General features: G+C 54.2%; 1 protein-coding gene across 1 annotated transcript in view; it reads left to right on the top strand.

The window, feature by feature from the left end:
• ANKS1A (ankyrin repeat and sterile alpha motif domain containing 1A) overlaps window positions 1–19596 on the top strand; it is a 64297-nt gene that overhangs the window by 1787 nt on the left and 42914 nt on the right. The window contains exons 2-7 of the mRNA XM_054395803.1: window positions 10384–10464; window positions 11497–11653; window positions 16848–17144; window positions 17791–17866; window positions 18150–18251; window positions 19421–19516. Of these exons, the coding sequence (XP_054251778.1) occupies window positions 10384–10464; window positions 11497–11653; window positions 16848–17144; window positions 17791–17866; window positions 18150–18251; window positions 19421–19516 (809 nt within the window). The remainder of the gene's footprint in view (window positions 1–10383; window positions 10465–11496; window positions 11654–16847; window positions 17145–17790; window positions 17867–18149; window positions 18252–19420; window positions 19517–19596) is intronic.

Below are 19596 nucleotides of genomic sequence, written 5' to 3'. Positions count from 1 at the left end.
ACTGAGAATGGACTTGGGATAATTCTGAGGCTTTCTGATGGCTTCTTTCACCTTGTGGAGCTTCAGCTTTGATTAAATGCCTCCACCTGAGGAGACTTTGGCTCCTGCTGTAGTGGAGGGGTCTATGAGGAGCAGCTGCTGAGTTCACCTGCAAGAAGAACCTGACACAGAGGTGTGGGGAGCAGCTGGGCAGTGTTCAAAGCTTTTCTGCAGCCTGGGCTGGATCCAGGTGGCTGCTCAGTGTCCTGGTGTGGCTGTGGGATGGCTCTGAGCCATGCAGGCTGTGCTGGAGAGTTTCTTGCAGCAGCAGACATGCTCCTTCATGTCCCCTTCACCCAAAACCACGGAGTCTGAGATTCTGGGACCGAGTTTCCAAAGAAAGTTGCTAGGCTGAGTTTGAAAGTGCACCAGGGAAGGATTGGGGTGGTTGTGTCCTGCCCATGTGCCAGACTGTTGTGATCTGTTTTCAGCCTGCAGCGTGTGATGTTGACTCTTGTCCCAGTGCCATTTGTGGCATTTTGTGGGTGTTCTGCTCTCTTCTGGAGGTGCAGGAGACCTCCCCAGCACCTTTCCCTGTGGGTTCCCTGCTTCCCAGGGGCAAGGAGAGTGTTGCAGTGTGTTCTCCACAGCATGGTGTTTAATTATAGCTCCCTTTGCCTTTCTGCAGCCTTGTAAAAATAACTTCAAGGGTTTGGAAACAGGGAGCGTGAAATTTTGTCTGCCTGACACTTCATGGAAAGTTGGGGATTGGCAAATTAAAGGGCCCTGGTGCTGTGGAGGGATGGAGAAGACGCTGAGTGGTGTCCACCCCTCCAGCCCCTCCCGTCTGAGTCCAGTGTCCCAAGGTGTGCAGCAGGTCAGCAGCCCCTTGGGAGCAGCTCTCAGTCTGGAGGGTGTTCACTCAGATCTTGATTTATCTTCCTGGTGGTGACTAGATTCCTTTTCTAAACCAAGCCCAGTAAGTACAGCTGGACAGGTGCCCAGAGCAGGTCACAGTGCCAGTGACGTGTCAGCAGTGATGGCAGCAGGGAGCTGGTGGAGAGGGCCACAGTGGTGCTCTGCTTGGTGTCTGCTTGTCAAGGCTGTGGGGTGAGAGGGTGGCATGGGCTGGTGGGGGCTGCACTGACTGCAAGGGCAAGCCAGGCTACATGAGCTCTGGGGATGAGAATACTGCCCTGGGGCAGGACATGGGAGCTGCCCTCATGAAGAGTTCCTTACCCCTCAGCTGTGGTGGAGGAGCCTGTCCATGGCCACTACTCTATGTTTGGTGTTCTGTCTTCCCCAGACACCTTTGGGCAGCAGCTTCTTCCTGTGAGTTCCTTTTGTTTCCCCATCCTGCTGAAGCTGCTCACCTATCTGAAGCTGTCTGCTGATAAGGGAGCTGCTGGGCAATCCTCCACCTCCTGGAGCTCGTCCCAGGAACAGGGTCACAATCATTCAGCAGGACCAGCAGCACTCCCTCCTTCCTCCCTCTCAGGGCTCTCTGCTGTCAGCCCCATCTTCAGCTCCTCTGTTTGTTTGGTGTTTTAAAGCTGAGTCTCGCTTGGAGCACCTCCCTCTGGGGACAGGCTGGGAGAGTTGGGGCTGTTCAGCCTGGAGAGGAGAAGGCTCCAGGGAGACCTCAGAGCAGCCTTGCCATACCTGAAGGGGCTGCAGGAGATCTGAGGAGGGACTTTTGGCAAGGGCTGGGCATGCTGTGGATCCTGTGGTTTCATCACACAGACGTCAGTGCCTGCTGCTTGTTACTATTGCCATGTGAACTTTGTCAGGGGCTGAGGCTCTTCTGCTTCTTGCTGTGACCATGGAGCTGAGCTCTGGGTGTGAGCAGCTGCCCCAGCTCCAGATGGAGTCAGCCACTGCTGCAGGCCAGCAGGCAGTGAGATGTGAGGGACCCTGATGAGCCAAGGGAGAAGGAAAGGCAGAAACAGAGGTAAATGAAAGCCTCCCCCCAGGGCCTGGCTGTGCCGCTGGAACACTGACAGTGCTGGGCAGGAAATGAACCCCAGCAGGAGGCTGAAGTGAAGGAGAGAAGGCAGAGGGCAGGGGGAGGTTGTGGGGAGGATGAGGAGCAGTGAAGGAGGGGAGAGGGAGGTGGGTGTCTAGCTTTGCCAAGGCAGATGGTGGCTTACAAAGGGGTGGTGGCTGCCAGGGTTTGGGGGAAGGCTTTGGCATTGTGCTGCCATCCACACAGCCTCTGGGATCTGCTCGCTGAATGTGACCATTGGGATCCCTTCAGGACCTGGAGACCTGCTGAATGCCAGCCCCAAGGAAGGGTTGGTGCAGGTCTCTGCCCCTTGCTGCATTTGCAGGACACTGCTCCTGTGGTACCAACAGAAGCATTGCTGGTAGGGCAGTGGCAGCTAAAGACAACAGCAACTCAATGTAGGCACAGCTTAGTGCTGAGGGGCAAAAGCAGGTCCAGAAATCCCAAACGTTGTTGAATCCATGAGAGGGCACTGCTGCAGAGAGGCTGCAAAAAATGAGTTGGGTTTTTGGGGGGAGTTTGTTTGTTTGTTTTCTTATGTTGATGGTATGGTTTGTTGTTTGGTTTTTTGTTTGGGTTTTTGGTTGGTTGTTTTTTTTGTGTGTGTTTTCTTTTATTGGTTCCCTGGGAAGTTAAGGGCAGGAAGGAACAAAACAATCTGTGGCCTGAAAACTCAAGCTGCATTCAGTACATTTTGCCAGCAGCAGTAAAGGCTGAATTGTGTCAAAGGCAAATCTGCAGAAGAAGCTTTTTGTTGTCATCTCTTGATGTGAAGAAGCTGCATCTTTGTTGGGGAGAGGGGAAACTGAGGCTATTTCAATACAGAGTGGGATTTGGTATTTGCTCTTGTCTGGGTGATCTAAAGATTTGTCAGTGCTGCTCCTCTTGGTGCTGAGTCCAGCTGCAGCTTCTCTGCTGCCCAATGGCCTCAAGTTGCACTAGGGGAGGCTCAGGTTGGGGATTAGGAACAGTTTCTTCACTGCAGGGGTCGTGGGGCACCGGAACCCTGGAGCAGTTTAAAAGGTGTTTGGATGAGGAGCTAAGGCATGGCCTAAGCTGTGTATAGGAGGTGTCAGGGTATGATTGTGAGGGGACACTTCTCTGCTGTGGGGGAGCTGGAGGCCTGGAGCCAGCTGCACAGAGAGGCTGTGGAGTCTCCTTCTCTGCAGACTTCAAGCCCCACCTGGATGTGTTCCTGTGTGCCCTGGCCTGGGTGCCCTGCTCTGACAGGGGGTCGGATTGGATGCTCTCCAGAGGTCCCTTCCAGCCCCTGCTGTTGTATGATCTTAAGCTCTTTCCCAGCCAGACAATTCCATGGCTATATTCTGGGATTTCCTGTGGGAAAGGTGATCCTGCCCTGGCTGGGCTTGCCCCATGCATGGTGGGTACCAGGCTCACAGTATGCTGTCCCTGCCACCTCCTGTTGTGGCCACGTCTTGTGGTTGAGCCTCAGGTCCTGCAGCTCTGGCAGTGAGCAGCAGCTTGGTTCCAAGGTCCAAGCTTCCAGGAGTGTGTCAAGGTGCAAACAAAACATTTCCCTCTCTTCCCCTAACCCTGTAAGAGGAAGCTGCTGCTGGTGCCGTAGGGTGCAGACCGTGTCTGGATCTGTCTCTCTCCTTGGTGCTGTCACTGCCCACACTCTGCACCTCAGAGCTGTCTCTTCTCCCACAGCTGCCAGGCTGAATCTCTCCAGCTGGCTGATCTAACAGAAAACTTTTGTTCCTGGGGCTGCACAGCTCTGAAATCCAATGAGAGGGAGATGGCAGGAACCTGCAGGTAACAGCACAGAGGAGCAGGATCTCCCCTTTGCCTTGGAGAGCAGTGCTCCTGCTGCAGCTCTGTCCCTGCCCACATAGCAGGGGTGTGTGGAAGGGGAGCTGCAGGGCTGGGTGAGTTGGGTCCTGTGCTGCTCCAGCTGATGTTGGCTGTTTCCCAGGCTGTGCCCTCCTCTGCTCCATGGGAGCAGCTGCAGCTGGGCAGGGCTCCGGCTCCAGGAACCCTTTCAAGGTAAAGTCCTCTGGAGATGAAGGAGGTGCCTGAGGGCATTGCCTCTTGCCCCTAGCATAAGGTATGAAGAGCTGTGCCAAGATGGCACCGTCCCTGTCCTGGGGAGCTGGCTCTGGACAACAGCTTAGTCATGGAGATGAGAGAAATCCTATTTCACAGAAAGTGGTAAAAATAAAACTGTTGAGGATTGATTTGTTTCTATAGCAACAGACTGGAGAAGCTCTCCTACAGCTGCTCCCTGCAGAAGGGAGAAAATCAGCAATTGACATGTGAGTCCACATGGGAGCAGCTGTCAGCAAGAGAAGGATCTTGGGGAGACTGATGAAGGGGTAAAGTCTTCATTAAAAGCAGAGTGCAGGGAGGTGGGTGCCATGCTTGGTGCTGGAGTGTGAAGGTGCCCTCAGTGCAGAACATGGAGGGCCTGGGCTGTGTCCTCAGCTGGTAGATCCTACTGCCCAAAGCACTGCTTTCTGGGCTTCTCTGCCACCCTCTGATGGGTGGGGAAATGAAAGGTTCCACCTAAACACCTGTGAGGGTGCTGGAAGCCTGGAGCAGGCTGCCCAGAGAGGCTGGGGAGTCTCCTTCTCTGGAGAGCTTCCAACCTCCCCTCTCCCCCATATTGTGATCCTTGGTACAGCTGAGGTGGAATTATTTGCTGGGACAGACCTGCAGTGACCTTGACATTGTTTGAAGAAATGGAGAGGCTTATCCCTGCAGAAGTTTGTAGCTGAGCAGCCTGACCTGCACCCATCCAGCCCTCCTGGACACTCTCAGTGCTGGGCTGGGAAGGGCTCTGCCACCAAAAGCAGCTCCTGGCTGGGGTTCTGTGCTTTCAAATGTGTGGGCTGAATAGGTGAAGGTTTGGGGATGTATCATCTGGTGGAGTTTGTTCCCACAGGAAGTGTTCCTTGCTGGGGAGCAGCAGAGCTGTGTGAGGCCACCCTGGGCAAAATCAGATCTGGCAGGTGGATAAAAACAGAGCTGGAAGCCCAAGGTGCAGAGTGAAATGTGTGAGGAAGGGCTCTCTGCTGCCTGCTCTGCTCTTTCTTTGGTTCATCAGTGCCAGGGGTGCTGCAGATGTCTGTGCCAACTCCCCAAGGGCTGGTACCTGCCCCTTATGCCATGGCACAGCTCTTCAGGAGCAGTTAGCAGGGCAGGGCCCTTCGCATCTCCTCCGTCCCCTTTGCCTGGTGACTTACTGACATTTTTCAGCTCTAACTTATCTCTGCTCTGCAGATAGCCCAGGGAGCTGATGACAGCTTTGGAGGAGCTATCTCAAGTTTTGAGACAATTTACTGCCTCAGCTAATCCCTCTTGTGCCTGCTCTTTCAGGGGCCAGATTTTACAGATGCTCCTGAAGCAGAACATGGCCTTGGGGAGCTGCCCGAGGAGCTGCCTGGTGCTGCCTGATGAGGAGTTTGTGGTTGCCCAGGCAGCTGCTTCCATTTCTCTGGAGGTGCTGGATGGAGGGAAGGCAAAGGGAAGGTCCTAAGGAATTGTGGTTCCGCAGACCCGGGAGCCTGCACCACTAGACGTGTCCTGCTGATGCTCTCTGCATCTGATCCTCATTTGCTTTTCAGATTCTCCGTTCTCTCCCACTTGGCTGCACCTTCTCCAGTGCTCTGGGAGCTGTGTGGCTCCTGACACCACACACATCAGAAACTAAAGCCCCTGAACTCTCTTCCCCTGACAGACCTCACCTGGCTCTCCCTGTCACAATGGCTGATGTTTTCTGCACTTCTCTCAGCAGCTTTGTGTAGGGCTGGCCCCTGGTGTCAGATCCTGTCTGATGTAAGCTCTGCTCTGCTGCATGCGGTCAGCTGGAAGTGCTCCTGATGAGAGCAGGCTGCAGGGCAGTGTTTGCAGTGCTTTTAAGAAGAAAGGGCAGCAGATGCACTCAGCCCCGACCTGCTTTTTCCCCTCTCCTGCAGCTATTTTGCTACTGCTTGAGGGGCTCCTGGATGTAGCACAAGGTGCTGGTGTGACCCCTCCCTTGCATAATGCACGTGACAGCTCCCTGCCACCCCCTGCCACACACCCAGTGGAGAGAAAGGCACTGCCAGGGGACACCTGTAAGTGCAGGGCTGCCCTCTTCCTAGTGGGCAATTTTCTCTTGGGTGGCAGCTTCTCCATTAGTGATGCCAGCCCTGCTGGGGGTGCTGAGCCCTGCCTGTCGTCCCTCATGGTGGCACCTGTGATCCCAGGCCATCGCTGTGCTTGGTGCAGCTGTTGGAAGGATGGAGCCATGGAATGGTTGTGGTTGGGGAAGCTCTTCATGGTTTCATGTCCCCAAGTGACATGGCCACAGTTTCTTAACACCTCCAGGGATAGGGACTCTACCACCTCCCTGGGCACCATCCTGTGCTCTAGGTGACCCTGCTCTGGCAGGGGGTTCAATGGGGTGGTCTTCAGGGTTCCCTTCCCAACCCTGTGAATCTGTGACTTGGGAACATGGAGTTGCTCCTGGGTGGCTTGGCCTTGGCTCCAGCCCTCTGGCTCAGGTCACCACATGAGTCACGTTCCAAGGGTCAGGCAGAAATCAATGGAGAGGCAAGAAGACAAATCTGCTTGTGTTTAAAGGAGCTGTGGGGCTGGTGGTGACCTCCAGCAGTGCTCTCTGCAGCAGCTTTCCTAAACAGGAAACTTTATTTCAGGAGCTTCAGCAATTGCTGAGTCATGGAGCAGAGAGAACTGAGCACCAGAGTGAGCTCAGGCAGAGCAGATGTCACCATCAGAGCTTTGCTTAGCTCCTGGATGATCAGTGAGATGTTGTTAGGGCATTGCCTGGTGCAGTGACTGCCCTGGGGAGTGTGCCCAGGAGACTGGGCCAGACACTGGCACTGGCTGGAGACAGTGCAGTGACTGTGACAGGGAGGTGAGCTCCAGGTGACCATTGGAGAGCTTTGCATAGCAGAGGGGGAGCCCAAAGCAAGCCCCCTGCTGTGATGGGAGGGGGCTGGGTGACTGGGGGGGAAGAGAAAGCCAAGAGCAGTGGCTGTGGCTGTAGCCCTGCTCTGAGCTTTGCTGGAGATGTTTTTACAGCATTCTCCTTCCTGCCCAGGCTCTGCTGCTGTGGGTAATCAGGAACAGCTCCAGATCCACTGTGTGGAGGCAGCTCCTGGCTCTGCTCTGCTTTTCTGGGTGCTGGTTTCCATTTCACCGCTGGGAAAGTTGAGGCCTGGAAGCAGAGCTGCTCCCAGGGCTGCGTAGCACCGTGGGAATAAAACCATGGTGGCTTCCAGAGTCCTCACCTGTAGCACAGTAGTTCTGCACAGCTTCTCCAGAGGACTCTGAGATGCCATCCGGCTCAGGTGCTCTGAGGGACCTGCAGTGTCTCTCAGCAGTGACATTCCCATGCCAGTGACCTCCCACCTCCTGGCTTCCCCAGGCTGTGGTTTTCCCATGAGAAACTCAGGGTCACATCTTGGTCTGTCCCTTCAGTGCCTTGCATTGCTTCAATAGCAGTGGGATGAAGGCTTTGGTTTGCCAGCTTAGCAGAACTGCAGAGCATCTGGAGCAGAGCTGGGAAGGAAGAGGAGGGAAGACATGGATGCCCTTCAGTGCAGCCCTCACATCTAAATATAAACACTTCTCTTCTTGGCTTGTGTCACTCTGAACTGCTGGGGGGTTTGACCTTTCTTTGCTAAAAGCTTCCTTTATTTTCAGGAGTAAAAGGGCAAGGGGGAAGCAAGGACACAGCAGATTTTGTTCTTCCTTTTATGTCGTATCTGAGACCCCAGCAGCTGCTTTCCATAGCACCCAGCACTCACTGCTGAACTTGCTCCCTCCTGGGCCCCAGCTCTCCTCTGCAGTGAGCTCTGTCCTGGCTGGTGCCTCAGGAGGTGTGTGGAGCTGGGGTGCTCTAATGGGGCTGCCCATCACAGCCCTCCCTTGGTGTTCCCTGCTTCCTAACTTCAGAGAGTCACCCAGAGTGCCAGCATGGTGGGGGGCTGGAAGGCATCTCTGAGGGTCATCTGTGCAAGCCCCCTGCTTAGAGGGTCAGCAGCTGGGAGCTGTGTCTGAGGTGCTGCTGCTTTTTCACCTGTGCACCCCGAAGCTTCCTGAGCTCAGTGTTAGGCCCCAGTGCTCTCTGCTGTGTTACCAAACTCTGGCTCAGGCCAGGTTGAAGCATTGGTGATGCATTGGTGCAGTGCTTCAAGCTGCTGCAGACTGCACAGCAGCCTTTCTGGCCTACTTTTAACCATTAATTGGTGATTTAAATCCAGCTATAAATTATTTGGGCAACCACACCACATGAGCTCACTGTCAGAAATAAACTAGAGCTTGAGAATTATGTAGGAGCCCTCCACACTTCAGAGCTGTTGCAGCTGGATGGAGCAGGGCCCCTCCTGGGCTCAGTTTGGTTGGGTGTTGGTCTCTCCCATCTCTGGGTGTAATTCAAGCCAGCATCCTGCCAATGCTGTTAGGAGCACTGGGGGTGGTTAGGAGCTTTGCATGCCTGTGTGGATTTGCTGCTTGCTTCTGCAGTGTGGAATGCTGTGGTGTGGGGAATGCGTTTGGATAAGCCTCTGATCCTTTGCAAATTGGATTTTGTGGCTGACTTCCCTGCCCTCTTGGATAAAGTTTCCCCTCAGCTGCCTGTCCTCTGTGGATCTTGTGTCTGTCTGGGCACTGCAAAGCCTTTTATAATGCCCTCCTGGATCAGCAGTGGCCTGGAGAGCAGAGACTTTCCATTTCAGAGCTTGCTTCTAGATCCCACGAGGAACTGGAGGGCTGGAGCAGCTCTCCCATAAGGACAGGCTGGGAGAGTTGGGGCTGCCCAGCCTGGAGAAGGCTCTGGGGAGATCTTAGAGCTGCATTTCAGTACCTGAAGGGGACCTGCAGGCAGGCTGGGGAGGGACTGTTCAGAAGGGCCTGTGGGGATAGGACCAGCAGCAATGGTTTGAAACTGGAGCAGGGCAGAGTTAGGCTGGACATCAGGAGGAAGTTCTGCACAGTGAGGGTGGGGAGAGACTGGAACAGGGATGTGGTTGAGGCCCCCTTCCTGGAGACATTAAAGGTTAAACTTGATGTGGCCCTGAGCAACCTGCTGTAGCTGGAGGTGTCCCTGCTGAGTGCAAGGGCTTGGACAAGATGCCCTTGGAGGGTGTGCAATGTGCTGGGCACTGCCTGCTGCTTGGGCACTGAGCCTGCTGCTTGGGTCACACTTGCTCTGTGCAGGGCTCCTGTGGGTTTGATGCCTTCCCTGCAGCTGTCACATACTGTGCTGCAGGGTCTCTGGCTGGGAGCCCTCTGCTCATCCCTGGTGCTGCTCAGGCTACCTCTGTCTCACACAGTGAGTCGTAGCAATTCCACACTGGGGAGGGAGTGAAACGATCAGGAGAGGTCCCCTGCAGAAAGAACAGCAGCTGAGTGGAGTCTAAACCACTTAAGCTGGGGCTCAGGGGCGCTGTGAAGTTCTACCCCTAGTTAGAGAAAACAATGCAGCAGGATGCAGTGTATCAGCCAAGCCTGGTTGGCCAGGCTTAGCATAAATCCTGGCTAATTCCCCACGGTATTAAGTTTAACACAGGCCAGCAGAGAAGGATGGCTGCTGGCTGCCTTCAGGACAGGGGAAGGGTTTCAGTTTGCTTAACTTGGGGGGGCCACATGCCCTTGCTGGGAGAGGCTGGTGGCACTGGAAAGGGGTGGCAGCAGAAACCAGACCCCTCTACCAGCAAGCTCTGGAGCAGTGTCAGCTTCTTCCGCAGGCCTTTCTCCAGGGTTTTAAATAGGACACCTTGCAGGGGGTAGAGGGAAGATTAATCCTCCGCAGGGTTAATCCCTAAAGCCTTGGTGCTTGAATTTTGAACATGGGAGGGGAGTGAGAAATGTTCTCAAGGGCTTGGGGACCACCTGCCCTTTCAGAGAGATGCCAGCAGATGCCAGGTGGGAATGATGTTGGGCAGTGAGAAGTCAGCCTGGAATCACCCTGGTGGCCAAGAGCAGGAGCTGTGTGCCACAATCTCTGACTTCAATCTGAAGTGACCCTTGCCATAGAGGGCAGAGGCTTTCCCAGAGCCCCCAGAGGGGTGGGAATTGGCAGCAGGTTGATGGTTTGCTGCCTCCTGGCTCACCCCAGCAGATGTGTGTCTCTGAAGGTGCTTTCTGGCAAGCACACCTATGGCCATGGGAGCTGTACTTTGGAAGTGGGGTGGTGTGAGGGAGCCTGGCATGGTGGTGCCCCCTGCAGCAGTTGTGTGCTGGGTGCCCCTAATCCCTGTGTCGGGCACTGTGCCACCTGCTCTGTGTCACTGCTCCTAACCCCAGCTCCCAGCCACTGTTCTGCCTCCAGCTGAGCAGCTTGGTGTGAGCTCTGTTGAGCCTGGGCCCTGCCAGCTGTGTCTGTTTGCTCTGTGCCTAAGTGTTCCCTGTCCGTTTCTGTCTTGCAGCATCTGGAGAGGGCCAAATGTGAACTGCGTGGACAGTACTGGATACACTCCACTGCACCATGCTGCTTTGAATGGTCATAAGTGAGTCACTTCTAATGCCTTTGTTCCCAGGGAATGGTGCTTTGTGCTGTACAAGCCACAACTTCTGTGTCATTGTCACCAGTGCTGTGCTGCCTGCACTGCACCTCCAGGCTGGAGAGCAGCAGTGCGGTGAGGCTGTGGCTGCTGCACAGTGTCCTCAGACAGCCCCTAGAAAATTCCCAAAACAGAGGCTTTCAACGACCCTTTTGTGCAGGAGCAATTTGGGTGAGACACAAATCATCTCAAAGTTGCTTCTCCAGTAACAGTCCTCTGCAGTCTGTCTGCTGTCCAGTGTGTTCTGTGCCTGCACCACTGCAATCTGCTTTTGTGCTGTCCAGTTTTGAAGTGACTCCAGTCTGCAGCGTGGAAAACCTTGGACTGCTCATTGCTACCTGAGATGCTGACAAACTGAACAGAGTGAAAATCTTCACTCATTCCAGGGTTTGAAAGGGGCTGCAGGAGAGCTGGGGAGGGACTTTTTACAGAGGCATGGAGGGACAGGTTGAGAGGTGACAGCTTCAGGTGGGAAGAAGCTATACTGAGATCAGACTATAGGAAATAACTCTTGCCCATGAGGGTGATGAGGCACTGGGACAGGCTGCCCAGAGAAATTGTGAAAGCTCCAAGCCCGGAGGTGTTCAGGGCCAGGCTGGACTAGTGGGAGGTGTCCCTGCCCATGGCAGGGGTTTGGAAATGGATGATCTTTAAGGTCCCCTCCACCCCTACCCATTCCATGGTTCTGTGATCAATATCCTGCTGCAATTCACTTTTCCCCAGAACAGCTTGTGGATCACTTCAGTCCCTGTTCAGCCCTCAAAGTGAAGGTAGCACAGAGCCATCCTGAGCTCACTGCAGCAGCTCCTGTCTTTATTTCCCCTAGCCTGGGCAGCATGTCAGAGAAACACTTTAAAATCACATGTCAAAAGGATCTCTGCTCCTGTTCAGATTAACTTCTTGTGACATAGCTGCTGCAGAGCCTGGGCTGTGATGCAGGCCTGGGTGTTTGATGGCCTCACATTTCCTCTCCTGCAGGGATGTGGTGGAAGTTCTGCTGCGGAATGATGCCCTGACCAATGTAGCAGACTGCAAGGGCTGCTACCCCCTTCACCTGGCAGCTTGGAAAGGAGATGCAGACATAGTAAAGCTCCTCATCCACCAAGGACCTTCACACACTAAAGTGAACGAGCAGGTCTGTGCCTTTTTCTCCAGTATCCTGTTGAATTGCTTCCCTTGATGGAGAGAGGCTCCTTCAGCTGGCTCCTGACCCTTCCCAAGCTAGGAGCAGCGCTATGAAGTCCTTGCTTGAGGGGACAAGAGGGTCACTGCCTAAAGCAAACACCCAGTGCAGAGCTGGGGGTGCAATGAGTAAGGTGGAGATGTTTACACAGAGATAGAGATACAAAACCAGCCCACAACTAGGAACTGGTCTCCTGCTTTCAAACTGAGCTTCTGAGACTAACCCACAGCTTTTCCTTTCAGTTCCTGGACAGCTGAGAGGGGCTCTAGTCCTGTTGGTTCCCTCTGCTGGGAACCACTCAAAGCAGCTTTGTTTGGCCATGCTCTCCTGGCTCCTCTCCTGGCTTGTCTCTAGCACTTGCTCCAGTAACTCATTTGTAAGCTGGAAGATCATTTTAACCCTCCTTGTCTTCAGATTAATCCCCGGCTTAACCTGAAGGAATCATTTTCTCAACCATGCAAGACAGAAGTCATCTGGTGGGCTCCTTGCCCTGGCCAAGCTGATGGCTTGGAGCTGGATGCAGAGGGACTGAGAGCTCTCTGTACTGTGCTCTTTGGAGCAGCTGCCTTCTGTGGAACTTGCCCATGGAAGTCAGCTCTAGTTCCATGGCACTTCTGAAATGCTGCTGCTGGCAGACCCAAACATTTCTTTTGTTAAAAAGTTTTGGGTGAGGGCTCACTGGATGAGGCCAGCTGAGCAGTGCCACTGAATGGCTGAGTGAGCCACTGAGTGACAGATGGTTAGAGCTACAGTGGCCATTGGTGGTCCTGTCCCTGGGGCCGGAACATCCAATGTCCATGGGAATCAGCTCCTAAACACTCAGGTTTACATTCAGGAGCACAGGAGTAAACCAAAATAAGTTTCCCTGCCTTACTCCCACCAGGCTGGAAGTGTCCATTCCTTCAGAAGTGAATTCCCAAGGTACTTCGGCTCTGGTTTAGCCAAAGCCATTGCAGTCAGGAGGAGCAGCTGGGAACTGGCACTTCCTGCTCTTTCATTTTGATCTGCTCTGGGAACTTTTCAGAAGCTGAGGAGCAAACTCCCTTTGAAGTTGGGTTTAAGAGTCTCTTCCAGCCATACTTCATGGGTACCAAAGTGCCCTGCCTATGTTTTCTGCTCCTCAGTACCACTCAGCTGATGCTGCATCAGGATTCTCCAGGCTGCTAAAGCACTCCTGGTGCAAGCGCTGCTCCTACAGCTCCTGCATCCTGCAAGAACAGCTCAAGTTGTCTCAGTGTCTCTGACAGTTCACCACTTCAGGGCTGTGGTCAGGCACTGCTGCAGGCATGCAAGCTGTTGAGCTGCAGCTGAGCAGCTCAGTTAGGTTGTAAACAGCTACCTGATAAGAGCTGACTGAGCACCCTGCTCCCAGCAGGACAGGGCCAGGGGAGACCTCAAGAGCAGGTTAAAATCTGAGCATCACCTCCAGGTGATGATTCATTAATGGCTGTGTGCTGGGGAGCTTTTCAAATGAAAAGAGTCAGGCCAGCAGGCTGTGCTGCTGCTGTCTGCAGTCCTGTGCATGCAGTGCAGAGCAGCTCAGGCTGCAGGACTCAGCAGCTGGAGTGGCTTCTGCTGTTGATGGCTTGGACTGGCCCAAGGTGCTGTGTCCTCTACACCCCTCGGGGGTCACCCATTGCTTTGTTGCCATTTCTCACCCATCTCATGACCACGTTTTTTTTCTTGTTTCCTCTTCCTTTTTGTAGAATGCTCTTGAGATCAAAGAACTCAAAAAGCACGGCCCCTTTGACCCATATATCAATGCCAAGGTGTGTACTGTGCCCTCAGCCTCTCGCTGCATCCTCACTGCCAGCTGCACTCGCCGGCTGCCAGCTGCAATCTCAGCCAGCTGCAATGGTTCCAGGTTACTCTGCAGCTGCTTGGGGGAAGAGTAAAACAGAACCAGTTACCTACTGGGGGTTTCTTTCTTCAAAGCAGTTCTAGACACACAAGTTAAGGAATGCTTTTCCTTACCCTCCTGGGGCTCCTCCATTGCTTAGCCTTGTAGGGCTGGTGGTGCTGGCAGTTGGCTCTCTTAGCTGGATGGCTCCCAACAGGTAATGTTCCTGCAGTTTAAGTGCTGCAGGTTTGGTTCTTGTGTTCATGGTGCTGAGAAATGCAGAGAGGAGTTTGGGTTTTTCGTGCTTAAAACATGGATGCAGCTTCCCTGGGGGCTGTTTGCAGGGACTTTGGATGCCTTCTCTCCTACCAGATGTGTTTGTGTGAATGGACACTTGAGGCTCTGGTGGTGGTGGTGGGAGAGGGGAGGCAGGAACATCCCTGCCTCCCTTCCCAAGTCCCTCATGTCCTGCTGGTTGCATCAGTCTCTCTTTCCTGATGTCCACTCTGTGTCATCTGACCCTGCAGCCCTCACTCTCTTCCTGTTTTCCTGCTTTTTTGCTCCTCTCTTGCTCTAAGTTGCTCTCAAGCTTCAAAAAGTCAGGACCTCAGCACTAGGATGTGCTGAGGCTGAGCCACTGAGGAAGCCCTGAGAAGGTTCCTGGTGGTGGTTATCATTGTTGTTTGTGGTGGAGCTGCAGGCCAGTGCTGCTTTGTCAGGAGGCACTGCAGCTATCACCCAGTAGGCCACAGCTGCTTGCAGTTTGGGCCCAGCCATGCAGGGCAGATTGCTCCCTCAGAGTGCAGGTGGAACTTCCACTGCCTGATCTGCAGTGCCTTGGAAACACCAATCCAGCATCCCTGAGCTCGTTGGGAATGAGGTTTGGTTTGCAGCCCCCAGTGCAGGCACGGACCTGCTCACAGGGACCCCATCCCTGCTGGTGATTTGAACGAAAGTCCGGGTGGGAATTTTACAGCATTGCTGAATGTCTGCTGTGGAAGCATCCTTGGGGAGCAGTTCAGGTGCTTGGGAGCAGCTTTGTGAATACCAGAGTGAAGTCTCTCACACTCCAGCATTAAAGTTAGATGAGACATGAGGAAGAAATTCTTCCCAGGAGGGTGATGAGGCTGGAACAGGCTGCCCAGAGATGATGTGGAACATTTCTGTGAGGCTTCACCACACTTCATTATCTCACTCCTTGGTGTCTGAGGCTCCGATGGGTCTCAGGTGGCACCTCCTGGTGAAGCCTGGGTTTTGCTTCCTGGTTTGCTTCCCTTTCTCATTTCTGCCTGCCAGGAGAGCCTGGCAGCAGGGCAGGGCTGTTCCATATACCTGCAGCAGGAAGCAGCAGGGTTGGGCAGGACAGGCCTTGGCCAGATGTGCGCTCACTGCCCAGAGCCCTACAGGGGAGCCTCGGGAAGGGCGTGGATGGCACCAAAGGGTCAGGGAGCCTCTTCCCAGTCCTAAGACAGGATCAGGTCTACCTAAACCATTCCTGACCAGTCTTCGTCTAGCAGCTTCTCAGAAACCTGACAGAGGGACAGCTCTGGAGTGTCACTGGTGTGAGCAGTGCCTGGCCCCCATGGCCCCTTGGGCAGAGACCTGCTGCTCCAGAGGGCAAAACTGGGCAGACTGGAGGCAGACTGGATGCCTGGGGCTGGCTATGCCATGGGCTCACCCATGCCTGGGGTCCCTTTGTGTCAGCTAAGGATGTGATTGACCCTTGAATGCCCTGGGACCAGCAGCCTCAGTTGGTGGCCTGGGTGTGATCTCTGTGCTTCTCTCTCCCCTTCTCACTCCTCTCTGCAGACTTCTCTGTCCTCCAGTAGCTTCTGTCCCCTTGTTTGTCCCTTCCCTCACCATGGCTGCCTCTACCCTGCCTCAGACAGAGCCTGTGTGACTTTGCATTTGTGTGCTGTGAGTGATGCCATGCCTGCTCACCTTCTTCAGTACCTCCTTTGCATGTGCCTGTTGCTGCCTCCTGCCTCCTTAGCCTCTGCTTTTAGACCAGCTGCAGAGAGCCTCTCCAGAGCCTCTCACCCCCCTCCTGCTTCTCCCTGCACTGAAAAGTGCTGCAAGTACCAGACAAAAGCAGCTGGGACCTGCATCTGGGGCTGCTGGAATCCTTAGAAGGGCTGAACACGTGGGGAGCATTGAACTATTGAACTGCTGGACAGCAGAGCCAGTCCAGAGGTCCTTCCCAGCGACACCAGTCTGGGACTCTGGGATTCTGTGCAATGTGCTCTTTGGGGTTTTTGTAATGGGAGCTATTGTTAAAACACCACATTCCAGAGTGACCCTTCCAGCAAGGGTCAGGTCTGTGACTGTTTGCACTGAAGATTTTGGGGTCAGATCAGTGTTTGTTTCTGAAGTCCTTAACCAGAACTTCTCTCTGTAGAACATAGAGCAGTGAACCTGGGAACTGGAGCTGAATTTAGCTAGGGAAGAGGCTCTGTCACATCTGGCCATGATCCTGCTTTGCACCTGCAAGTGCAGCGTGCTGGGCTGCTTGCCTTCCAGTGCTCTGCATTGCTGATGGTGAAGCTGGCAGAGGCATTACCTGGATCTGGCTCTCACTGTGGAGTTGTTCTGTTCCTTGGCCCTCTCTTCCCTCAGCTGACACCCTGGCATGATGCTGCTCTCTGATTCACAGGCTGCATGTACCTGAGCTCACCCTTGCCCTGCATGCCTGCTCACAAGCTGTGGGGCTACAGAGGTGGGATGGCTGCTGTAGGCAGGACCAGCAGGGTTTGAAACAAGTGAAGTTTAAATCTGAAATGAGGATGATGAAGCTCCAGCAGGTGGAATTCCTGCTGCAGTTTGCCTGCCATGTATTGCAGCCTTTTCTTTTTGAGGCATCCCTGAAGCAGGGGATGCTGCCAGCAGGTATCAGAGTGCCTTGGCCAAGTGCTAGCAGAGTTTGTGGGGATCCAGATACACCTCAAAAGTCCCTTACCCATTAGCATGGTCCCTTGATTGTGACCTCAGTGCGCTCAAGGCAGGCTCTCCCTACGTGGCAGCTGTGGCCCATGGAGCAGATTTCCCATACCTGGGTACAGCTGATTCTGAGTGGGTTTGGAGCTCTTGGGGGTGGGGGCCATGAGGGGATGTCTGTGCCTGGTAACTGGCCAGTGCGATGGTGCCAACCCTCCAGGCTGTGTTTCACACTGGGCTTTCTGCTTCCCAACTGCTTTGTTCTGGGTTTTTTTGGTCTTGTTTTTGCATTTAAACTTCAATGGTTGGAGCTTGGCCTGGAGCAGCTCCGTGCTCCCCGTTCTGACACTCTGCTTCTTGTGCCCCCCACAGAACAATGACAACGAGACAGCCCTGCACTGTGCAGCCCAGTATGGCCACACCGAGGTGGTGAAGGTGCTGCTGGAGGAGCTGACAGACCCCACCATGCGCAACAACAAGTTTGAGACTCCCCTGGACCTGGCGGCGCTCTATGGGAGGCTGGAGGTGGTGAAGATGCTGCTGAACGCCCATCCCAACCTGCTGAGCTGCAACACCAAGAAGCACACCCCCCTGCACCTGGCAGCCAGGAACGGCCACAAGGCTGTGGTCCATGTGCTCCTGGATGCTGGCATGGACAGCAACTACCAGGTACCTGCTGTGTCTGGGGAGGGCTGTTCTGCGTGCTGCGTACCTGTGCAGTCCTGGCCTGCAGTGCTCTGCCTGCCCCTGCCCCAGAGGAGTCCCTGGTGAGAGATCAGCAGCAGCTTCAGGTTCCTCTGGGCTGTTTGTTCAGCTCTTGGTTGCTCTGAGAGACTGCTCAAAGGGATTCTGGTGCTGTGCATGTTTCATACCTGCTTGTTGGCTGGGCACAGAGCCCCAGACATGTAGAGAGGGAGGGGGAGAAGCCCTTTTGCCTGAGCTTCTCTGCCCCCAGTACTGTGAGTCCTTGAGAGAGAGGGAGGCAGACAGAGCCTCCTTCTATCAAGCCCTTGGGAATCTGCAGTCTCCACAGCAGCAGCTTGGCTGTGAAGCCTTGTCTTGCCTGCTCAGGACATGAGCTCTGGCTAAACTGCAGCCAGTCCTTCCTTGGGTCTCTATCCTGGTCCTGCATGTCTCTGAGGAGACCATCTCCATGTTCCATTCCAGTTATAGGAAGGCTGAGGGCCTGTTCTCAGCTGCAGACCTTGGTGCCCACACACTGTGTATGATGCTGTCCTGCTTCTGTAACCCTCTCCCACCTGCCTCCATCCCATCCCACCCCTGGCTTCATGCTGTCTCTCCATTTGATTTGCAGACTGAGAAGGGCAGCGCTTTGCACGAAGCTGCTTTGTTTGGCAAGACAGATGTGGTACAAATATTGCTGGCAGCAGGTGAGAGAATGATCCCCTTGGAAGCAATGACCTGTGCCCCCCTCACCCAGAGCTCAGGGAGACTCCTTTATGGTGGCAGCATGTTCCATGTTCCTCCAAGCAGCTCTCAAAGCTCCTCAGAGAGGGTTATAGGAGAGACTGTCTCTTGGTGTTTGGCTTTAGCTCTGCCTCTCCAGAGCATTTTCTTAGCTCTCTTCAGTGAGGATCTCAAATGCAAGCGAAGAGATGAATTTACACATGGAAAATGTCCTTGGTTTTGCCTTCTCTGCCACTGCTGCCACAGGTATTGATGTGAACATCAAGGACAACCGAGGCCTGACAGCCCTGGAGATCGTGAGGGAGCTCCCCTCTCAGAAGAGCCAGCACATAGCAGCTCTCATAGAAGGTCAGTGAGGTGTGGGCAGGAGGGAAGTGTCTGGGGTGCTGATCAGACAGGATATTGCTCCCCAGTTCTGCATGGTGCTGAAGTGTCTCCAGACCCAGTGCCTGGAGGGGGCTTGGAGGGGGGACACTTACGGGAATTGCCTCCTTTGCTGAAGGAGTGGGGCACAGCCTTTGCAGTTTAAAAGGGCCCAGGCTGGGGCTTTGTTTAGCCCCAGAAGTGAATTAAAATGAAGGATGGCCTGAATCTGCCTGCAGAATGCAAAGTGATAGCTCTAGCAGTGGGTGTGGATGAACTCCTTCATGTGTCTGTGCAGGCAGGCAGTCATCCATGGAGCTTACGTCCTGCTCCTCACTTCACTGGAGAGCTTGGGCATGGATTTTGCAGCTGAGATTTACAGAAAAGGCCTTGATTGCTTGTGGTTTATGAAGGAGCTTGGCCCATTGTGCCTGTCCAAGTCAGGGAGTGAAATGTGGCATCAGCTCCAGCCAGCCCCTGTAATTACGCTGTCTCCATTTCCTCTCAGCTGTGGGGAGATCAGAAGGCTGTGCAACTGCTGTGCATTATTCATCTGCAGCCTTTGAGAGCTTTGCAGGTTAAAAGCACTTTGCAGACTTTAATTAAACTTTGCCTGGGAGGCTGCTGGGTTATCTCTGAAACTGAAGCCAAGGATGGGCTTCAGATTTGAAGTTCTTGCAGGTTGGTTTGCTATTGGTTTGCTCCTGTGAGCAAGCTGCCTGCTCGAGGTGCTGCTGGCTGACTCCATTCCTGCAAGCTTCCTGTTCCTGGCTGTGGTTAGGGGATGACGGCTACCACTGGGTCTCTGTCCTGTGCCTGCAGAGGACAAGGCTACATCTCTGCTCAGTGTGTGCCTACACCATGATGTCACCTGCTCCATGGCCTTATGCCCCTGCAGGAACTGTGCAGCCTTCTGGTCAAAGCCTCTGTAGGAGCTGAAGGAGCCCTCCTGAACCTTGTGCTGTGCTTACTTAGGCTGCCTGCTTCTGGTCTGGGGTCTGAGCTGCAGTGTTGATGACGTTCTTGGGTTACTGTGTTGGAGACTTAACAAGCTGGCAGTTGGCTTTCTGTCCACAAGGGAGGAAGTGCCAGATGCCACCTGGGACAGGACACCAGACTGCCATGGCCTGACCCTGTCACCCTTCTCATTGCAGATTACACTGTGGGGAAGAAGAGTGTCAAAGCTGCAGAGAAGACTCCTCAAGCACCTCTGGCTCCGGCTTCTGACTCCCTGTGCCACATAGCCCACGGTAGGCTTCCACATAGTCCAGCAGCCACAGCACTCTGGCTTCCCATTGCAGGTGCCCCCAGTGATGTCCTTGTCTCTCTC

This window comes from Indicator indicator, chromosome 35 (genome assembly GCF_027791375.1).
Source record: "Indicator indicator isolate 239-I01 chromosome 35, UM_Iind_1.1, whole genome shotgun sequence".
In the NCBI taxonomy this organism is placed as follows: Eukaryota; Metazoa; Chordata; class Aves; order Piciformes; family Indicatoridae; genus Indicator; species Indicator indicator.
The sequence above is the reverse complement of the archived record's forward strand: the minus strand, read 5'-3'. Positions and strand labels throughout refer to the sequence as shown.